Raw genomic sequence first — 23,116 nt, 5'->3', positions numbered from 1 at the left:
GACCAATCTGCAACTGAGTTCTTGTACGCATGGTTTTCCTTAGTCTAAATAAATCCTCTTTCAACTATGATCCCTTTGATAAATGTATGGCATCATGGTTATCGTTGACTTTCAAAGTGGACAGTTTTCTTTCAAACTTGCTTCTAGAGCAGGGGTATCAAACTTGCAGCTCGCAGGCTGGATGCGTCATGCACTGGCCATGCCCACACCCGGCTTAGCGAAGTGGGGGGGGAGTCGCGATATGTCATGTGACAATGCCATGACAACTCGAGGTTGACACCCCTGTTCTAGAGTTTCTGTTTCTTTGCAACAAACATTACTCTGAATTAATGGTTTCTTTCTCAGTGCTTTCTATCATTGGGAATAGTACTGTCTGAGTTGATTGTACCAGGGATACCCATGTCAACCACTGGAACACTGGGCCCTCTTGGCAATATTGTAACCAGGGTATCCAACAAAGTAATGATGTAATAACATCCATTGTTACCTGTGTATGTTAGAGGAGATCTCTTCTTTAGCACATTCCAGTGAGGCAAAAACTGGTGCACCAGAAAGAGAAGTCTGTAACCCTGGTTCTAACCATGCTCATTTGTAAGTAGCTTATCTCAGTTTGTCAAATACTTCATAAGCCTCCATTAGCTTTTCAGAGTTTGTCAGTCACAAGTCACATCCATAGTCCACACAGTTTCTGTGGTTCTGATGTGTCATTCATTCTTACAGGAATCTATTCTATAATCCGGATTTATTTGATACCAATGTTATCACATTTGCCATCCATCAGATGAATGAAATATAAATGAATATCAAGAAAAATTATCAAATTTGATTTGTTTATCAGTGAAATCAAGTCAACTTTCTACAGCACATGCAATTTGAACCTCTAAGACTGGGAGCAAGAGATTTCTGATGCCAAAGGTTAAAATAGTCAAGAATGGTCATTTAAAAGCTATAAACATACATGACTTTACTCTTTTTTTCATATGCATATGTTTTTCATAAAAAAATCTATGTGGTCACTAGAAGTAAAAAAACAACGGCACCTCAATCAATCAATCAATGAATCAATCCAATGTGTATACTCTATATCCGTGATGGTGAACCTATGGCACGTGTGCCACAGGTGGCACGCGGAGCCATATCTGTGGGCATGCAAGCGTTGCCCTAGCTCAGCTCCAGCGCTCATGCGCGCAGTGGCCATCTGATTTTCGGGCCTTCCGGGCCCACCAGAAGTCAGGAAACAGGACGTTGAAGGCCTCCAGAGGGCCTCCGGAGGGGTGGGGAAGGACGTTTTCGTCCTCCCCAGGCTCCTAGAAAGGCTCTGGAGCCTGGGGAGGGCGAAAAACGGGCCTTCCGGTCTCACCATGCCATCGAGTGCCAATAGCGGGGTGGGGTCGTACTCACATGCATGGGGGGGTGGGTCGCATTGAATTATGGTTGTGGGCATGCGTGCGTGCAACCCCCTGCGCTCCCCCTGCTTTTGGCATGCGATGGCTGAAAGGTTAGCCATCACTGCTCTATATGTTTGTTTAAAATAAATGGATGGAAGTTATCCATCTCAGTTTTCCATAGTTTAAGTAAAAATTTCTTGGGCCCTTTTTGTAGGAATATATTTTATAGGAATATCATTGGGCATGTCCATTGCCTAAATTTCTTATTACAGTAGAGGAATTTGAATTAGAGTACTTGAAGAGGATTGATTAGTTCTTTATGCATCTTAGAACCACACACACACACACACACACTATTACAATAAAATAAATGTTATGAAAATAATTATCAGTTGTGATTGTAGAATTAGAATAATGCAAATAGTATAGAAACACCGCTATGAATTGTACAGATAAATCACCACAATATTTTGAGCAAAAGCAAAAAGCCATGAACTTTGGGAGTAATTTTATTTCTGATTTTTCACTGAGACGTTTAACAGCTTTCTTACAACAACATTTACATTTCTTATTACTGTATACAAGTAGTCCTCGACTTACAACAGTTCATTTAGTTACAATGGTACTGAAAAAAGTGACTTATGATCGTTTTTCACAGTTACAACCTTTCCAGCATCCCAATCATCATGTGATCAAAATTCAAATGTTTGGCAACTGGTTCATACTTATGACCTTTGCTGTATCCCAAGATCATGTGATCACCTTTTGCAATCTTCTGACAAGTCAAGTAATGGAGAAGCCAGATTCACTTAACAACCGGATCACTAATTTATCAACTGCAGTGACTCACTTAACAACTGAGGCAAGAAAGATCATAAAACATGGAAACATTCACTTAAATATCTCACTTAACAAACAGAAATTGTGGGTGTAAATCAAGGACTAGCTGTAATGTGCACATTTTTATGAAATCCTTATTTGAGGGATTTTGTTTCCAAATCCCACAGGGTTTAGCTGAAAATGCTCCTCATCAAATTCAGCATGCTTTAGCCAAGAATAATTTTAGAAGTTCTTCTGAGAGGCAACTTCACAATCTTTCTTTCTCTCCTAGAGCAGCTATGGTTATAAAAGAAAAAATAAAGAAGACTGATGGCCCACATCTGGGGCTGAACATGCCCTTTGCCAGTGAACCAGATTTTATCTCCTTTGACAAAGCTACACAGACCTCCTCTGAGGATGCATCAGATGATCCACATACAGCTCACATATTTGTGCCAGAAAAAGAAAAATACTATGGGTGGAAAACAAGAAGCAGACTACAAGAGAAATGTCCTGCTGTCCAGTCAGGGTTGGAGCTTGAGAACTTCCTTCTGGAGGAAAAACACAAAATGGGGATTACAGACTTGGAACATCATGAGAGCATCGCCTTGAATCTGATTACAGAAGAATGTAATGAGGTACAATCCATCTATGAATCGGAAGACTATTAATTCCAAAAGTCTTCTGCTTATGCTCCACTTCTTCATAGCTCATAGCTACTATGCAGCAGTGGAAGTATATACTTTCCCAATACAGCCACCGAAAGCAATTAATAAAATTTAAATTAAATCAAGTACAGTTTTAATCTATCTCAATCCACTTTTTTAGAGACCCCATCTATGTTTTGGAATAGGGCTTCTAGTGTGCTGCTCAAAGATTAACTTTGGTTCTGTTGTGACCCAAGTAGGTAGTATAAGACGCAAACAATTCCAAAACAAACAGACTTTATTAGAACAGCTGAGAATTAACTCATCCTCAGTGTAGTCCAATCTAAATTAAAACAAGTTCTTCTTAACACAAATTCTTCAGTCTAATTATCAACCTTGGTATAATTAGGCAAACTGCTAAAGGCTTCTCTTGGCAAAAGTTCAGAAGCCGAAGACGCCAACCAGAGATAAGTGCAGCAAGACAAGAACAAGTCTATCAATGTTGTTTTCCGACAAAGAGCCCAAGAGCCGTTGCAGGTCTTTTAAGCCTTATGGGAGGGGCCAATCATCTCTTGGCTCTACTCCCGAGTAGTCCTCTTTGCTTTAGCTGCTGTTGCCTTCTGGCAGCTCTTCTCATACGTGCACTAGGAACAGGCTCCTCCTGTTCCTCTGCCTCTCTACTGTCAGCCTCTGGAGGCTACGAAGTCCGCACCTCACTCCCCGATGGCCCTGGCCCCATCTCTGCCTCCAATGCAGAGTCCTCATCTGGGCCTTCCCAGCCTCCAGGACTGGCCCCTGTTCTTCCTCAGCCTCATCACAGTCCAACTCCGCTGCCAGCTCCGCAGGCTGCTGGCGGACCACAACAGGTTCTTAGCCCATTTGTACACATCTATTGCCTTGAGGCACAGTTTTCAATTTATTTTAGTACATTTAATTTCATGTTCGATCACCATATACACGATATACACTTCAACTAGCATTCCCCAGTTTGCTGCCCTCCAGCTGTGTTGGAATTCAATCCCATCTTTGCTAATCAGCATAATGTAGTCATACTGGTTAGTCATTATGAGAATTGAAGTCTCACACAGCTGTCGAACTTTATATTGGAGAACCCAGGAGTAGACATAACATTATGGTCCAGAGCTAATGGTCAAGAGTGACTTGTCCAAGACTTCTCCTTGCAGCACTGAGTAAAATTTAATAAAAGCATAAGCTGGCTCTGCCACTTGCTTAAGAATTGCAGATATTTACACTTGATCTCCAGTTATAAATAAGTGTCCTATGGTAACCTCTTCTCTGTTTCTTTCAGAAACCTCTCAAAACCGATCCAACAGCCACCATTACTGGACAGATCCTCCTGGCAGTGGCTAGCCTGCGGGATTCAGACAGAAACAATATCCAGGCAGCTGCAATTATGCTGAATTCTCTTTTAAAGAAACAGAAGAACAAATTAAGGGGAAGGGTAAGACAACTGAGAATTGTGCACATCTCATGGTCAAGTTCGATGTTGATTTGATGCTCAGATTCACCCTGCAGGTGTCTTGGAATTATTCCTTGCCCTGGTACTGCTAGTTTAAATAGTAGCAAACCGATTTGCACCATGTTTCAATAGCAACCGACCTATTCTGATTTTTTTTCAGTGGTATCTGCCCCCATAAATGGCCATTACAAGTTGCTAATTGCATTATTGTTTCTTTAAACAGAACATCATATTACAGCATAATTGCTGCAATCAAAAACAATTTTGATTTGCTGAGCCATCTCTATAGTGATATTCCTGAAATAGATGTTAAGGTGTCGGACCTTCCACAACTTAAACCTCTAAATAAAAGCAATCCTTGGCTCCATTTGTTGAGAAAGGTATAATTTATTAGAGTTCAAGTGTATTGCAGTAATGCAAAGCCAGAACTGAAAATTGTGCACCAAAATCCCTAAATTCTACTTTTCCCTCCCTTAACTGTCTCTCATTGCCCAGCCCAGTGTAATCAATCAGGTTCAGGCAAGATATTTTCCTAATGGTCGGTCCAAGTGTAGTTTGGGAAGTGGCTCCTCTCCTTCTTCCAGCTGGATGACCTTGAGGTAGCATCTTGAGGGGATACAAGACTTACTTTCATTTCCTGAAGCATCCCCCCTCCATTCATTCCCCCTCCCCACAGTTCATGGCAGTCTCTCACCACATAGCAGCGAAGCGCCAGCAAGCATAAGATGGCAGCTGAGATTAAGGATGCACTGATTATCTGTAAAAATTCCATCATCATCAGAAATACCTATAATTCTGAGTTCCCTAGATCAGGGTTGTCAAACTTGATTTCATTGAGGGCCACACTAGGGTTGTGTTTGACCTTGAGGAGCCAGGTGGGCATGGCCAGCTCGACGACACTTGTGTCAGGGGCACCTGTGGTGCCCTGAGCGGTCTGCCAGCGAAAATGAAGCTCCGTTTCACTGGCAGAGGCACCGCAAGCTGGTCCTTCACTGTTTCCAGGGTGGCCCCATTGGTCAGATCTAAGCACCCTGCGGGCCAGATCTGGCCTGCGGGCCTTGAGTTTGACACCCCCTAGATGAATCTGGGTACAATTTTATTTTCCAGCACAGAATTCTAGAAACAAAATAATATTTTTCCATTTGACATTACATGCGAATTCACGGATTGTAATCTGTATTCTGAAATATATGTGTCCAAAGATTACCAACTCAGAATTGCAATATTGTTCCAAAGTAACAGGATTCTTTGTTTTATGGACATGTCATTCATATTGCTCAAATATAACATGATGGAGATAGTCCTACGCTGGTAAAAGTTGTATTGCAATATTTAAAGTTCTAAATAAGTGTTCCCTAAAAGAAGTGCTCTGAAAAATATTTGGTGACTTCAGTCAACTAATACACACTTTTCAATTAATAGGGTACACTTCATCGTCCGAGAATTTCCAATTCATTATGATCCAGTTTTGGTCCATATGTTTTTGCTTCCTTTTGTTGTCTAGATTTTCAAAAGGAAGTCTTCATCAGGAAGTCTTACGCCAGTCTTGTCACTTAAGGTTCTTACACTACCCAGTGAGGTTCCCTCTAACTCAAGTGCCTGTAATAACAATAAAAGCAGCCTGTATCAAAAGTGTACTAGAAGGCAAGGAGGTGCCATAATAAGTCATGGGCTATTCCACTTCAGAATCCATTCTTTTTCTTCAAGTACTATTAAGATTTTTGAAAAAAAAACTGGGGAAAAAATGGAAGTGTCTCCAACCCATTTTGTGTTAGTTACTTAATTTCTTTCTAAGCCAGAGCAAGTGAATTTATAAAGCCAAGTTGGGAAGATTGTAGGTTGGGTTTACCAAAACACAAGAAAGTTTGCAGGTATCAATTAACCCTTGAGTGTCTATTTCATTGAGTTTGTCACTGGAGGAAAGGATGACCTGCAGTAAGAGTGATAGTTCAACCAGAAACATAGCTAGTTGTACTAGGTCTATCATTATTGTAAGGTTACATTAACAGAATCTTGCAAGACTGAAAGGATTTCACTTTCCTTTCCTTTTATTCTCCTGAAAACTAGGGTGAGTCCCTTCTGAAACGTTTCCCGTGCCCTACCTCCTTCTATAGACTAAGATACCTTTTACATGCCAGTTGTCCACTCTATGACTCTCCTTCTTATTTCCCAAGGTCATTCCCATATATCATTACAAAGAATAATGGATGTGATGGAGTTTTAGTCAATACCATTACAAAGATCATATCATCTTCATTCAATTCTACTACATCCTTCCTCTTGCTCTTAGTGTCACAGTACATTTCTTCTTCCATTTCTTCATTCATTCATTTAATTTGCTACTTAATGGTCTTTCCCATTTGACCCTTTAAGTGACAATCTTCCACCTGGCATTGTCAACACCAGATGAAGTTCCATAGATTGACCTCCATTGCCTATCCATTGCCTATCATGCTTTGGTAATGCTTTCATAAAATTTGTTTTAATACACTAGAGAAGATGTAGACTAGGTTGCCAGCTGTTGACATGCTTGTGACACATACAGCATTTGCTACTAATGGTAAAGACAGTAATAATCAATGTTGGCATGTTTTTATGTATGTCACAACTACAACCACAGCCCAATTTGATTTTAAGCATACTTGTGCTACTTGTTGCAAACCAGGATCACTAACCTAAAGATTGGCTCGGAAATCAATCTACAGCTGTTGTTACATAAATCCCACTGACACATAGTGTATTAACAGTGTACAGTAGTGTATGGAACACTCAGAAGGCTGGTACACATCAGTTCAGATAAAATTTTGATCTAGGGAATAGTTAAAATTCCTGACTTTTCTCAAGATTCAACATGTATGACAAAAATGGGTTGCATTCTTATTATACTGTGCAACTTACAGTACACTAATTAATCTCTGAGATCTTTTTCCTAAGAAGAACCCAGCCTTATCAAGATGCTCAGTAGTACTACATTCATATTTGAATGAATAAATTACGCCAAGCACTAGAAACTCAAGAAAATGCAACCCTTGACAATCTCTTTTTTCTCCTTTCTAGGTGCCAGAGATCATAGATATTATTTATTTCCACTTGAATGCTATCCAGGATCGCAGTGCAAGAGAAGCAGCAATAGGAGCTGTTTGCCTGCTGGTTGAAGCACACACAGATGAGGCCATCTCAAGTCTTCTGAGGCTCTCGCTCTTTTGTGACAGGTTGGTCTAGTGCAGGGGTCCTCAAATTATGGCCCAGGGGCTGGATATGGCCCGCCGAAGCCAATAATCCGGCCAGCGCAGGACCATGAGGCTGCCCCGCCCACATCGCCCTGCCTACCCACTGGCCCCCAACCACCTTCTAGAGGCCGGGGAGGCCAAAAACAAGACATGCGGAAGCCTCTGGAGACCAAAAATGGGCCCGTTTTGGGGCGGCAGAGAGATATTAGAGGCCGGGGAGGCCAAAAACTGGACTGTTTTTTTCCTCCCCAGCCTCCACAGAGAGAGAGAGAGTGGGAAACATACACACACACACAAACAGAAGTCCCTCATACACACCCCCAAGGCAGCCACATTCCTTCGCTATCCTGCTTTCCACCCTCAGGAGCATAACAAATCAAAGTTTAATTTGTGTGTATTGTTTAGACTGCTAAATTGGCCACGCCCGCCCAACCACATGACCACCTAGCCATGCCCACCCAACTGGTCTGGCCCCCGAACAGTCTAAGTGACCATGAATTGACCCCCTGTTTAAAAAATTGGAGGACCTCTGATCTAGTGGTTAAAGTGCTGGACTAGGAGGGAGGAAATCTGGGTTCTGCTCCTGTCTTAAGCAAGGTGGAGAGACTTTCAGCCAGTCACTTTCAAAAATCCCTAGGAAGAAGGAAATGGCAATCTAGTTCTACAAATGTTGCCCAGAAAACTGCAAGAACTTTTCCATATAGTCACCAAAAGTAAAAATTGCCTCAAAGGCACTTTTGGAAAAAAGAAAAAGAAAAGTGGCAGGCTAATTATTATGACAAGTATGGGAAAAACAGGCTTTCTTCTGAGAAAGAGATGGGCTGAACTGATAACAATACCAATGACCCCACCATTTTGAATACTCTGCCATACGCACTTTTATTACTGGAATATTGTACATAAATGTACTCATTTGTCTTTTACTTATTGGGTTACTGATGATTCACTTAAATTGTTGAACTGACAGCGGGGGATGCTAACGCAATTGTCAGTCTCTCTTTATTTGGTATCAATGGACACAAAATCAAAATACAAAGGTTCATTCAAATCTATGAGCTTGGGGCATGTACTTATGAAACCCTACCTTGACAAGACAAGTCAGTACTCTGCAGAGTCCTCATCCAGTCATAATTTATCAGTACTGTCCAAACAAAAATGAGAAAATCACCTTATGCCATAATCGCACCCACTCACAATTACTAACAATGGCTTTTGAGAGAGGGATCTTTCCATGCCTGAAAATGCCAAGAACTGAGTTTGGAATTCTTGGAATGGAAAGGAAGATTATGCCAAAATTGAACATTATCTTTTGAGTTGATTATATAGATGGTACTGTAAAATTTTGTTTTCTGAAGAATTCCATGTTCAGTCTTGGACTATTTGCTAATTAGAATTTAGAGCATTTTCTGGAACCACCCTATATTTCTTGTGCCAACAAAACAGTAAAACAGCCAAGCTTTAGGTTGGCACAACAATGGTTAGACAATGCTATAAATCATTAGTTGGAATATAGTCATAAACAAGAAGAACAGCTATTTTCCAAAGCAAGTTGCTGAAAACATAAATTTGAAATCTAAGAATTGATCCCCTGTGATCATCTTTGGATAAACTTGAATTTGGTTGCATGACATAAAACTAAATCCAGGGCAAACTGCACTGCGATGCTGGTTTCTGAGACAGTTGCCTTAAAGGTGCTACGCTATAAGATTGCCTCCTGGAGACCCAACCTCACAAATTGTTCAATGAAGATGAAACATTGACTTTATTGATACAAAGAATTGTACGTTATTTGTCTCCTTCTGCATTACTCAACTGAACTTTCATGAGCCTTCAGTGTATGCTTCAGCAGCATGGAGCATGCTTTCTTTGCCGCTCCAATTATTAAAAAGATGAAGCAGGGACCAATTCACAAATGTATCAAGAGAAGAATGCTGGGAACAACAAAGCAAAGTTGGCGAGTGAAAGGCAGCATCTGAACTGGCTTGTACTGTATAATCTGGATCTGTCGTTATTGAAGACAACAGTGTCTCAGTTTGGGTGAAAAATAGTGACAAATCCTCCTTTAAAATATCTTTGTAGTTTAAAAAGCAAGTCACCTATGTATCCTCTGCAATCTTTAATAGCCAATTGTTTTCCAGATGTGCAGGAAGTTTCTCTTTTTGTCTGCATTTGTGCCTGTAATTTCATTTCAATAAGTCTCTCTTTCTGTCTTTCTCTCCAACACACACACTTTATCCCAAATGTCTATGGAGATTCTCGGTCATCTAGGTCATGGTTGTCCCAAAGATGCTTTCTGAAGAGGCAACTGGACTTTCTGGTTTTTCTTTGAAGATGTTTCGCTTCTTATCCAAGAAGCTTGGATAACAAGCGAAACGCCTTCAAAGAAAAACCAAAAAGTCCAGTTGCCTTGAAAAAGCACCTTTGAAACTTTATCCCAAACTAGATTTGAGGACGTAATCAACAATGGCTTTTTTTTTATTGTGTGTCTTGTTTTCAATTTCAATTTTCAGACATGTTACTCAAATTTGGGAAGCCCTTGGCCAAGCTAAACAACCTGTCAGACTCCAGGTCCTTGCCAAACTCCTTGAAGTCCTAAAAAGAAGACCCAGCCTCTACAGTGAGCCCCTGGTCTCAGACCTAAATTTCAAGGATAATAATACTTCCTTTTTCCCTCTGGCTGTGAGTTTCTTCCATGGTTACTTACTCATTTGAGAATCCAAATAATGAATGATACATGTTTGGCAGATAAGCACCAAATCGTCTAGAATTTAGATATTGTGTTTGTATATATTCTTTTCCCAGGCAACAAAGGCCCTGGGCATAATATTTAAGGATAAAAGGTGCAAAGTGCCTATGAATAGCTTTTACGTGTCTGTGATAATTTTCCTGGTCATTCAACTGCACTACTTGGTGAGCTCTTTAGATGCTGACTACGAGCAGGAGGAGATCCTCAAAACATCACACTACATAAGGTAACTAGTGGGATACAAAACAGGTAATATTGGTGTTAGATATTACATAATAAACTCCCCCCCCCCATATCTTAAGGACAGAGACTTGTAGGGATTTTGATGCCTGTGTACATCAGCATGAGAAAAATTAAAATGTTCCCCTGGAAAATTCCTTAACCTTGAAAGAATGATTGCCACATGTTGTGACTAATCATAAATTATGGCTGAATAGTAAATACATTGAGAACAGAGGTGGTATTCAGCAGGTTCTGACCAGTTCTGGAGAACCGGTAGTGGAAATTTTGAGTAGTTCGGAGAACCAGTAAATACCACCTCTGACTGGCCCCGCCCCATCTATTCTCTGCCTCCCGAGTCCCAGCTGATCAGGAAAAAATGGGGATTTTGCAGTAACCTTCCCCTGGAGTGGGATGAGAATGGAGATTTTACAGTATCCTTCCCCTGCCATGCCCACCAAGCCACGCCCACCAAGCCATGCCCACAGAACCAGTAGAAAAAAAAGTTGAATCCCACCACTGATTGAGAAGTAAGCTCCAGTGGATTCGGAAGCATTTAGTAACAACCAGTTCTGTGAAAGTGTGCACCTAACGTGCTTGCGCACAGCATTCAGAATACAGCAATTTGAAGCTCAGCTGCTTACCTTCTATGGCAGCCCCATAAGTAGAACAGCGGAGGTGCAGAAATCAGCTGTGCCACGCGAATCAGCTGAGCCAGAAAGAAGGAAATATAGGACAGGATAGGGTGGGGGCGGGGCCAGCTGATCGTCGGAACTACCGGTTCACTAGAACCAGTCCAAACCGGCAGCAGCCCACCACTAGATACCTTTCTTCTCTTTTAATAAATTAATAGAACTCATCACTTCTACAACACTGGCTGAACAGAGATGACATGAGCTTCTAATATCATTAGATTTATAGCATTTAAAATGGCATTTTATTAGTTAGATATGTGGTATTTCACCCTTTACAAAACTTCTTTTCTTCACTTCTGCACACCTACAATTACTGCTGAGAATTTGTTTGGATTGCAGTGATGTATGTGGGGGGGGGGGAATTCCCCAGCCAGCATTCTGTGCTAGTCTATAAAAATCAGGATACTAGTGTTATTTAAACATCACCAAATGTTTGTGAGCACACACAGACACACCAAAACTATAAAAACATACTAAAAACCTATTTCATTTATTCATATGCTGAAGTACAGTAGTTTCAGCACAGATCAGTGACTATTCAAAACTTGTTACCAATTTCCTATGTGAGCATGGAAATGTCATTAAATATATGGGTCATTAAATATAAAGTAATAAAATATAAATATAAATTCAACTAATTGAATTTAAATCTGTCTAAATGTTACTTTGCTTTGTTCCTGGATCCATCTGTTTTCCTAGTGTGATCCCTGCATTACCACTCAAAAACCAAATGAGATCCTCAGTCCAAGAACAAAATGCATCCCCGATGTAGCAGTTTACTACCAACCCACATGACAGGAATTTTTAGAAATAATATAAGTTCTCATATAGACTGAGAATGTTATTCCATTTTCATATGTCTCCAAAATTATACTGGCTAACAAAGATTTTGCTTCTTGAATACCTTTGGATGTATCTTATAAAATTTTGGCTGCTAATCACCCACTCCTGCCTCTCATAATTTAACCTTTCATATACTGTTTTATAAAAATCTTGTGTTTTGCAATTTCTTCTTTTATTTTAAGTTTACTAATTTGTTTGCACTCTGGCCGCAAACATTATTTGGGGTTAGAGATATAGAGATAGAGATAGAGATAGAGATGATAGAGATAGAGAGATAGAAGAGATAGAGATAGAGATAGAGATAGAGATAGAGATAGAGATAGAGATGATAGAGATAGAGAGATAGAGATAGAGATAGAGATAGAGATGATAGAGATAGAGAGATAGAGATAGAGATAGAGATGATAGAGATAGAGAGATAGAGATAGAGATAGAGATAGAGATAGAGATAGAGATAGAGATAGAGATAGAGATAGAGATAGAGATCAAACACCAGTCAAATACTTTTCTTGTCCTTAATTCAGCTGTACCATGGAAACTTTAAAAGCCTTGATCAAAAGGGAGAGGTCATCACAGACATGTTTTACAAGTCTCACAGAAAACTGGGAACTTCTGTCTTCACCAGAGAATTACCTTGAAGGTGTTCTCCTTTTGGCCAGGTAAACCATAGTGGGGGGAAACTCATGGTAGAGTTCACCATGACTGGGATATGTAATAATTTGATTAATGTTGTTCTTCCAGAGCTCTTGTCAAGAATCATCATGGGCTTGATTACGCTGTGTTCACCAAGGTTATACCATTTCTACATCATGGGGATGACCAACAGAAGCTAACAGCAATGGCCTTTTTCACTGCAGTAGGTTTATTTCCTCCTTCATGTAGCTGTTTGACATACAAAATTCTGAGCATTCAGGGACATGGGGGAAGGTTTCCAAAAAGATCAAGATTGTGGCCACAACCAGTGCAGCACACACACAAAAGGGACAAGGCTTTACGCATGCAATGGTGACTGCTATCTTAATATTTTTGATTGCCATAAATACCTCTATGAAAAGATATGACAATTCACTGTTGATAGGCATGTTCCGCCAAGCCGGGCTATCAATTTAATAATTTTTAAATTGGGTTTTAAATTTTTGGGGTTTCAAATTTCAGCCGAATTATATAATAATTTTAATTATTATTTTTAACTGATGTTTGTCTTTGTGTTTTTTAATAGGCTGTATACCACCCTGAGTCCTTCGGGAGAAGGGCGGTATAGAAATAAAATTATTTATTTATTTATTTATTATTTATTTATGTATGGGTTCATTTATTTATGTGATGATTGATAGATAGGTTACTACATTCCTGTTCCAACTAGTTAGGTCTGTAAGTCTTACCACCTGCCCATTTGGCAAACTAATATTCTAATTTTCATCCCAGCTAAACAGGGTTTGATAATGTTATAAAGAAAGCATTATAAGGGAAAACCCAAAATTCTGAATGGAATTCTTTTTCTTAGGTCATCTCAAGATTATACACCAATATTTCTCTTCTCCTTTCTATCCTGTAGCATTTACATAGCCTTTTTAATTGTTCAACCAATAAATGAACAAACTCCTAGCGCCTCACTTGCTGCTTTTTCTTAGAGATCATGGATGAGTTAAAAATAGCTGTGGAAAAAAAGAAAAAGAGGAAATAGAAGCAGGGAAGAGTTAGGAAATCAGAGTTCCCTCCAGGGGCATCCCAAAGAGGGCAAAAAAGTCATGATGGTATTCATGACCATATATCAAAGCCCCTAAACATGTCCTTTAATTGAGCAGTGATGGCCACCATCTTGACTTTCTTGACCTCCTTCCCCAAAAATATAGCCCTGATTCCATCTTTATCTTTCCACAGCTAATGGGGGATAGGTGAAGTGCTCTGATTTTCTGCCACATATTTACTGATTTATGTTGTTCAGCTTCTTTCTTCTGAGTCTACCTATACAGTGCTACAAAAGCATTATATCTTGAGCTTATTAAAGAGTTGGCAGATTGATTCAAATCCAACCTACCGCTGGCTTAGTCTTCACGGAATGGGGAATGTAATTCAGCACCTGCAAAACGTGAGTGACAACGATTTTTCCCCCGTCAGTGATTGAATCTGGTATATTATTTGCCATGTTTGAAGAAAACTTTAGTATGAATGAGGTTAACGTAATGAATTGATGAGTTGTTTCTGAAGAAATGAAGCTAATTTGGTGCTGGAACTATTCAATCAGGCTACTGTGAATAATGCCTTAGTTGCCTCTTATCTTGAATATTGTAAGACTCCCTGCATGAAACTGCCTTGAAAAGACTTTGGCAACTTCAGTATGTTCAGAACGTTGCAGCCAGTTTTCTTCTAGAAGGGAAATATAAGGCTGATATTATTAGTCTTTGGGATCAACTGCATTGATTGAGCTATTTATTTCCAAGGACAATTCAAGCTACTGTTTTTGATCCATAAAACACTAAGTTTGTTTGAGACAGATCACCAACCTCCTGCCTTTGAAGGGAGATTGAAAGTCCATTTATTGATTGAGGCAGAGGTAAATCTCATAGGTAAATAAATAGTCCGTAAAAGCGCAATTTCTTACCTCTTCAAATATTCATAAGGTGGCAAATCCCTTTGCATTTTTGTAACCTAGTTCTCTAGAAGTCCTTCTTTGCTGCCTACAATTTTGGGAAGAATTACATCTTAAGCTTTCAAGTCCTAGAAAAAGGTTTTATAATCTTTGACATACACGTTGCTGATCTATTCAAGAATAGTGGTATCAAATTATATCAAACAGACAAATACACACACACAAAAAGAATGAGTGCTGATGTCTTTTCAGAGGAAAGAACTCACATCTCTAATCCTGAGTATACTTCCAACCTTCAATGATTCTGATGAGAAGGTGACATTGACAGCTATTGAGGTCATAACCAAGGAGGTTGCACACCACAAAACTGCCAACCATGTCCTTATAAAGATTGTCAAACAGCTTCAACCACTCTTGGCAGATGTAAGTTTAGAAGATATTATTCATTCACATGAGGAAGGCTTTTCAAACTGGGAGGGTAAATAGAAAAATGGTGGATTTGGGAAATCTTTAAAAATATCTTCTATTTTTCTTTTATTATAGGAGAAATAACCATAGGGATCTGGTATAAAGCATCGTCCTTTCTTCTCATTAATGAATTCAGTTATTTTTATGCCACTTTTCCTTAGGAAGGAGCCTAAGAGAAAATAGCTTTAAAAACTAGATCTTTGTTTTGCTTACAAAGTTGATATTTACATATCTGATAGAAACTGAAGTATTTCCTTTCCTTCTGAAATTCCAGAGGAGGAACAATATATGTTGTGCTGCAAATCAACTGTTCCAAGACATCTTGAAGACTTTGGACACAAAAGACAAATCCCCTATGCAGGATCAGGTTCTCAATAGTATTCTAACACTGATGCTAAATCTAGAAGATCCACATCTAGATGTGACAAAGGTAAACCAAGTTGTACATATTTGCAGCCACTTGGTTCAAACGAGGAGGAGGAGGAGGAAGAGGTGGTGGAGGATAAAGATGAGGATGATCGCAGCACAAACATTATGAAATGATGACACAAACTACAGTATGTGGACATTATAAGATGGATAAACATTACATCCTTTGTGTTTTTGAGCAAAGGCATCGTGATGCATCTGACATCATTTTCTCTCTGGGTCTCCTCTATGAATGGCCACAACAGGGACAGAAGCAGAATGATATCAAGAAAGTAGTCAAGGTGTAACCACAACTGCATGATCACAGCCCATCAATTTTTACATGTAACACAAGTTAAAAAGCGGGGGGGAGGGGTCAGGGTTTCCATTGCACCCTTGTAAATGCTCTCTTGACTTTTTTTTTTACGTTTAACTTATAGACTCTCCTGCACAATACACACCCTGAAACCCGAACATAACAAAATATAATGCTCAAAAAAAATATATTAAAGGATGTCAAACTTAAAGAACTGTCTTATTTGAGAGAAGGGAAAGCAACATTTTCAATATGGAAAATGCTGTGCTTATGGGTTTAAAATTATGAATAGCACTTTTTTTTAATCATAATTGTAACATTTTTCATGACGCCACTCTGATTTAATTTAAAAGCATTTGCCATAAGAAAGGTCAGAAACTTCCCTCTCAGCATTAAAGCTCAAAACATACTAAACTTTCCTGGAAGACATAACAAATTATATATTGCAGTATATTCTGGACACTTTTTCTTTATTATCTGGATAAACATTTTGCTTGTATTATTTTGCTAAAGAACATTCTTGCCTTTCTTCCCTGTTACTTTTCCAAATCCTGATCTATTCACTCTGAGGAACGTTTTTATTTGCTCCGGATTTGCTGCAGTCTCGTACTAACAGTTTACAACTTTGCAAAACCTTCTTGGGATGGACAGTAAATGACAACGAGAACTTTTGGAATGTACTCTGTAAGCATCTGGTAAGCCCATTAAAGCATATTGGGCTCTTTTTAGTCATACATTGCTCCTTTGTTTTTAATCTATTGATTCCAAATCATCGAGTAAAGATGAAGATGTGAGAGGGGGAAAAGAGGCTTCCTTTGTCCATCACACAGAGCATATATTGTTGAAGCATATTAGAATAGAATAGAATAGAATAGAATAGAATAGAATAGAATAGAATAGAATAGAATAGAATAGAATAGAATAGAATAGAATAGAATAGAATAGAATAGAAAACAGAGTTGGAAGGGACCTTGAAGGTCTTCTAGTCCAACCCCCTGCTTAGGCAGGAAAAACCCTACACCACTTCAGACAAATGGTTATCCAACATCTTCTTAAAAACTTCTAGGGTTGGAGCATTCACAACTTCTGGAGACAAGTTGCTCCACTGATTAATTGTTCTAACTGTCAGGAAATGTCTCCTTAGTTCTAAGTTGCTTCTCTCCTTGATTAGTTTCCACCCATTGCTTCTTATCCTACCCACAGGTGCTTTGGAGAATAGCTTGACTCCCTCTTCTTTGTGGCAGCCCCTGAGATATTGGAACACTGCTATCATGTCTCCCTTAGTCCTTTTATAATTTATTTATTTATTTATAATTAGACTTCTATACCGCCCTTCTCCCAAAGGACTCAGGGCGGTGTCCTTCTTTTCATTAAGCTATACATGCCCAGTTCCTGCAACCATTCTTCATATGCTTTAGCCTCCAGTCTCCTAATCATCTTTGTTGCTCTTCTCTGCATTCTTTCTAGAGTCTCAACATCTTTTTTACATCATGGCAACCAAAACTGAATGCAGTATTCCAAGTGTGGCCTTATCAAGGCTTTATATTAGTTTTCTCCGCCTATCCAATAGCTCTTCCCCACCTTTGACAACCTCAGCATGTTGTGGAAGGAAATCACATTATTGAGAATCTTTCCTAGACAAGGAAAATCCAACATATATAGCCTAAGGCTGATCAACTACCAGGTTTTGTTCATATACACTGAATTTTTCAGTATACTATATTCACATGTGGGGTCTTGACATGGGTTGTCAGCGATACAAAAAATGATGGAACTGTGGATGGGTGCTCTAGAGATCCAACACAAGAGATAGATGTTGTGGCAGATGAAATATTTAGATTAAATAAACATGATGAAAGGAGTTACAAGATACCAGGGAAGAAGGATGAAAGATTCCCTAAAAAGTTAGTAAGAGTTGAAATTCTAAAAAGGGCAAGAGATGATGGATAGATATAGAATATTTTTAACATGGTGGTTATTTTATTAAGTTAGAAAAAAGAAGTAGAAATATTATTGGGAAAATAATATTATGTATACTGAAATATAATAAAATAGTATAATTATTATGTATACACAAATGTTATGATTATGTATATTTAAATGGTACTATCATTATTAGAATTGTGTGTAAAGTATATTGACCCGGGCAATATATTGTTCACCAAGCACTTTTGGATGTTAAAGAAAAAATTATAAATAAAATTATATATATAAAAAAGAGATACATTTCAAGAGTTGCTGTTATAGGCATTAGACAAAACATTAGAGTACCATTCTAGTGCTGCTCTCTCTAATCTAGTACCTTTCAGACATGTTAAGCAATGGGCTTCCATAGTATCTTGATGGCACAAAGTTGGCGAAGAATGGCCTAACTCAATGGGGATTTCAATTGCATTTTTACTATATCTTGTAGATTACATTGAGGAGTGCTCTTTAACATGGAACAAAATTATTTTCTAGGTTAAAGAGCATCCTGGAAAACTGAGGGGCTTCTTGGACCAAGCACAGGAATATACTCAGAGCCCACAAAAGTCTTCAAGGATTGCAGCTGCCACATTTATAGGTTATGTCAATAAAATTATTTATATTTCCTTTTTCACATTCTTCCACAGGTCCCAAGGCTATTTCATGTAATGGTCGGAGTAGCTCACCTATTTCTTCTGATGATTCATAAGTCATATAATGGTTGCTTGCTTTATGAGCAGCTTAATAAAACTTTATAGCAGTACGTTCTAGGTATTTCTGGAGCTCATAGATTTCCACCAAATCAATTGCTTTCAAACAGTGTTCTGAAGAACAATTAAGTCTTCAGAAGAGTATCAGGATCCTTCACTCAGATAATTCTCAAAGCCTTAAAAGTTTCTCAAAGACCCAGTTTGATTCAAATACCCAGCATTTGAAATGTATGGTACATGAGAAACCGGAGAGACTCTAGAATAGCAACATGATATTCTTCAAATATGTTGAAAGGATGACTTCTAAAACTCCATCTAGCATGTCCTAGTAAAGTTCTGACTTTGCCCAAGCATATCATGGCTATAATGCTGTTCCCATCCCAAAATAGCAGTGGAGAGACCTATATTCTGGAAAACCTTCCCATGGATATTTGTCAAGATTGCTTTGTTAAGCACATAATAATTACTGTAAAGAGCTTCAAGCTGCAGTCCATCACCTAATGTCTGGTGCATATACAGTGTGTGTGTGTTATTTTGCTGTTTTTATTTTATTAATCATTTCTTGGAGTCACCTTTGGGCTTTGAATGAGCTACATTGTAGACTATCATCATCACTGATGATCTGCAATATAGTTCATTGACATCTGTCTGTCCTGTCTGTCTGTCTATACGTCCATCTATCTTACAGAGCTGGAATTTTCTGACAACCTGACATCCAAATCATCCTGCTTAGATTTTTCAGGATCAGCCAAGATTGGATACACACTGTTTACTTGCTTAGTAATAAAAATAATATAACATTGGTCTGGAATGGGACAATTCACTGCAGCCATGGCCAACTCGCCACGGAACAATTTGACATGGCCAATTCACTATGGGACAACTCACTGTGGGATAATCCAACAATTCAATTTAATTATTTAAAATAATTTTAAATTTGTTTTATTTTTTGTCATTCACATTTCATTTTGTCCCTCCTTTGGCATCCTTTCTTTAATGATTCAATCCCACTATTTCTTCGATATTAGCGTAACTCTTGTCCTGCAGAGAATTATCCTATGGCGAGTTGGCTGTGACGAGTTGGCCATGTGAGTTATCATAGACCCTGGTCGATCAGGGCAGTAGCCAAATAGCAACCTAATTATTGCAGAACATGGTGAGAAACATAAATAGTAAGCCTCACCTCCAGGAAGCAGGAGGAAAAGTAAGAGAAGATAATGAAGATGTGTCTTTTGATGTACATTTAATCTAACTTATCTTTAGATTCTATCTTCCAGCACATGGAATCCAGCCATTTGCAAAAATCAGAAGTAGACTACTTGAGAAAAGGTGAATATATTAATAACTTTTTATGTTATTAATAGGATTTTTTTTCTGTTATCACTGAATTTATCTTCCCATTGCCAGCCACACTGATAAAAACAACAACCAGACAATATGCAGACAAATAGGATTCTGTGGAAAGAATGTGCATTCAAAAACCTATTTTCAACAGTATTAAGCACTATCTGTTCAAGGGTATATATTCCCTTACAAATCAAGCCGTTGCTTTCCTAATGTTGTTTTTAAAAATTATTTAAAAGAGTTGCATGTTTAATATGCTCTTTTGTTCTCCTCTCTCCATCCCTCTGCAGAAGCCTTTGGCCTTGTTTAACCTGCCACAAATCCACTTTTTTCTGTAGACCAGAGCAGTGGTGGGTTCCTCGGTTCGGTCCGGTTCGGCCGAGCCGGTAGCAGTGATAATATGATGTCACCGAACCGGTTCTCTCCCCCCGCCCTTCCACCCCCCCACCCCCCCACGTTATTCTTACCTTTTATTTGGTCCCACCCCCAATCTATTGCTGTCTCCTGAGTCCCAGCTGATGACTAGAGGGGAAAAACTGTTTAAACTCTTGCCGCGGGGCTTCAAAGGGCCGTCCTACAGCTGATCAGTGTTAAAAGCAAACAAATGAGTTGGGTCGTAAGTGCGAGGACTGGTCGTAAGTGCAAGGACCTTCCAGAAATGACTCTGACCAGCTAGCCACGCCCACCTAGTCACATGACCTCCAAGCCACACCCACAAAATAAGCCACGCCCACAGAACCAGTAGTAAAAAAATTTAGAACCCACCCCTGGTCCAGAGATAACTGACTGGGGAATGGCCTTCTTTATATGCCTTATCATTTACCAGAGTGGTTGGGACGCTCCCTTGCCTAGTAGGCAGCAATTCCCAAACAGAGATTTGGGAATTTGTGGGACATGTCTCACAAATCCATCCCTAGGCAAACAATTGGGCTACCTAACCAGAAGCAACCTGGTTCATTGGGCTTCCTCCAGGTCTGCTTGTTAAACAGCCCTTGCTCTTTGTTTTAGCTTTGAGGTCTTTTCCGTCCGAAAGAAGTTCTGTCCCAGTTGTTTCGGAACCAGAGAAAGTCTGCAGGTATTGCCCAGATCTATTCAGATGTTCCCGCTATTTCCCAAGGTATGCTATTTTTCCCATCTGGAGTGAAAAAGGAATAAAGGCAACCTTTGTAATGGGAAAGGGACGCGGTGGCTCAGTGGCTAAGCTGAGCTTGTCAATTGAAAGGTCGGCAGTTCAGCGGTTCGAATCCCTAGTGCCACGTAACAGAGTGAGCTCCCATTACTTGTCCCAGCTTCTGCCAACCTAGCAGTTCGAAAGCACCTTTGGTGGGAAGGTAACAGCATTCCGTGCACCTTTCACGTTTAGTCATGCCAGCCACATGACCACGGACACGTCTTTGGACAGCGCTGGCTCTTCAGCTTTGAAATGGAGATGAGCACTGCCCCCTAGAGTCAGGAACGATTAGCACATATGTGCGAGGGGAACCTTTACCTTTAGCTTTACCTTTGTAATGGGAAGATGGAGAGGAAATATTTAATTTCTGGGTTTGTTCTTCCAGTTAAGTCGTGATATGTTTTATTCGGTTTTGGATGATAGTGTTGCACAAAAATACAGCCATTGTGATTTGTGAACTATAATTAATAGCTTCAACTGATGGGCAAATACAAGGAATTGTGCCTTATATAACAAACTATCATTAACCAACTCCTTTCTTAGTACAAATCCTAACTTGCTGCTTATTCTGCCGCCCAAAATTAGCTGTATGACTCTGCCAGCCACAATTTTCCATCTACTTTAATCTATGAACATGGCAGATTTGTGAATATTGAATATTGTGTGTGACCAGCCATATGCTAAACAAATAAATAAATAAATATGAACATGGCAGATTTATGAGTTATAGTCTTTCCCCAAGATTAATCTGACTGAATGCACAGGTTTTTCTGCAGCATGTATTCTCTGTTCTTAGAAACAGAGACTGTGTATGCTATCCCAGTCTGGATCCACTATCAATAAAACAATTCACAGCAAGCAATAAAATCTCTCAACTAAAAATAGCAGGAGGGACAACAGCCCATATAGATAAAACATCTCCTAGTCTCCATAACTAGAGATTTAGTCATCTTCCAAAAAATTGGTAAAAGGGGAGGGGCAGCCTAAGTTCAGAAAGCAGTTTGTTCCTCAGGACTATGATGTCCTGTTTTCAAACTTCCACCCCTCTCACTGCATGATGTGAGTGGGATCTTCATTTTCCATGGGCAGGATGGGAGGTTGCACATGGAAGAGATATCTTGCACGTAAAAAGGATTTAAGCCACATAACTTTTTTATAGATGACTGGCAGACAATGCAGCTCCCTTAGAATAAGCATGCTATCCACAGCCAGCCAGCCAGCTAACTGCATTTTGTATCAGTGGGTCTTCTGAGTCTTCAAGGGAAGCCCCACGTAGAGTAAATTACAGTAGTCTAGAGGCAAGAGGTTATGGGTATAACTGTTGTACTGAGTAACCTAATCATACCCAGATTCTCATATTGTTCCTTTTTCTTGCTGCTTGTTTTTCAGATCCTGTATTTGATGCCTGAAACTGAAGCTGATATTCATCTGAATAAAGAACACTGTATGAAACGGCATGGGAGAATATCATTCTGGCTCCCCTTGGTAGGATTACCTACCTTGCCATGTTTTTATTCTGACCCAACACCTGGAGGAAATCATGTCAACGTAAATCATGCGGCCTCCGCAGCTGGCCCTTCCTATGCATCTGAATGGGCTCCTGTCCTGCTGCTGTCTGTATAGCTCCTTCAGGTGATGCCATCAAGGCAGCTGTTGGCAAAACTCTGCAACTAAAATTTAGATATTACCAACCATGCAAAAAGTGAATGTAGTTTAAAAAGGCGTACCAGGGTGATCAGTTCTTCCAGGCCCTTGGGCCAATAATTTTCCTCCTTCTCTCAAAAAATAGCCAGCCTGTTGACCTAATCATCACAAGATGGCAGCTAAGAATTTATCTTAAATTTGTGCAGGTCAGTTGTAACTGCTACATAAATGCCCTTGGAGTTCAAGAGAGAGATGTTGTTATATGTGTGGGAGAATGGTGTGCTCTTGGATATACCCAATAATTCCTTCACCATTATTATTTGCTTGTTGATTATCAATCTGTCAGCCATTAGATGGCAGCAAAGAATCGGAGGGTGGTTTCTCATGTCTGCCATCTACTGGTCATCCACATTCAGGTGAGATATAGCTGCTA

The 23,116-nt window shown here is 39.5% G+C and overlaps 1 protein-coding gene across 4 annotated transcripts; it reads left to right on the top strand.

The window, feature by feature from the left end:
- Positions 1 to 473: 473 nt before the first annotated feature.
- On the top strand, positions 474 to 22,741 carry LOC117665850 (maestro heat-like repeat-containing protein family member 6). 4 transcript variants are annotated; one of them, XM_060686583.2, is made up of 16 exons: positions 474 to 591; positions 2,500 to 2,845; positions 4,164 to 4,316; positions 7,392 to 7,546; positions 10,075 to 10,243; positions 10,367 to 10,536; positions 12,592 to 12,726; positions 12,809 to 12,923; positions 14,013 to 14,156; positions 14,910 to 15,080; positions 15,400 to 15,555; positions 16,452 to 16,544; positions 18,310 to 18,412; positions 19,788 to 19,853; positions 20,877 to 20,985; positions 22,429 to 22,491. In XM_060686583.2, the coding sequence occupies exons 1-16, from the start codon at positions 494 to 496 to the stop codon at positions 22,439 to 22,441; spliced, it is 2,196 nt and encodes a 731-aa protein (XP_060542566.2). In that variant the 5' UTR covers positions 474 to 493; the 3' UTR covers positions 22,442 to 22,491. The 4 variants fall into 4 exon arrangements, with proteins under 4 accessions (XP_060542566.2, XP_087727646.1, XP_087727647.1 ...); XM_087871520.1 differs by having other exon boundaries at positions 476 to 591; positions 19,802 to 19,853; positions 22,429 to 22,741; XM_087871521.1 differs by lacking the exon at positions 14,910 to 15,080 and having other exon boundaries at positions 476 to 591; positions 19,802 to 19,853; positions 22,429 to 22,741.
- The last annotated feature ends 375 nt before the right edge of the window (positions 22,742 to 23,116 follow it).

Source organism: Pantherophis guttatus, chromosome 5, assembly GCF_059756535.1.
Source record: "Pantherophis guttatus breed Tessera chromosome 5, ASM5975653v1, whole genome shotgun sequence".
Lineage (NCBI taxonomy): Eukaryota > Metazoa > Chordata > Lepidosauria > Squamata > Colubridae > Pantherophis > Pantherophis guttatus.
The sequence above is the reverse complement of the archived record's forward strand: the minus strand, read 5'-3'. Positions and strand labels throughout refer to the sequence as shown.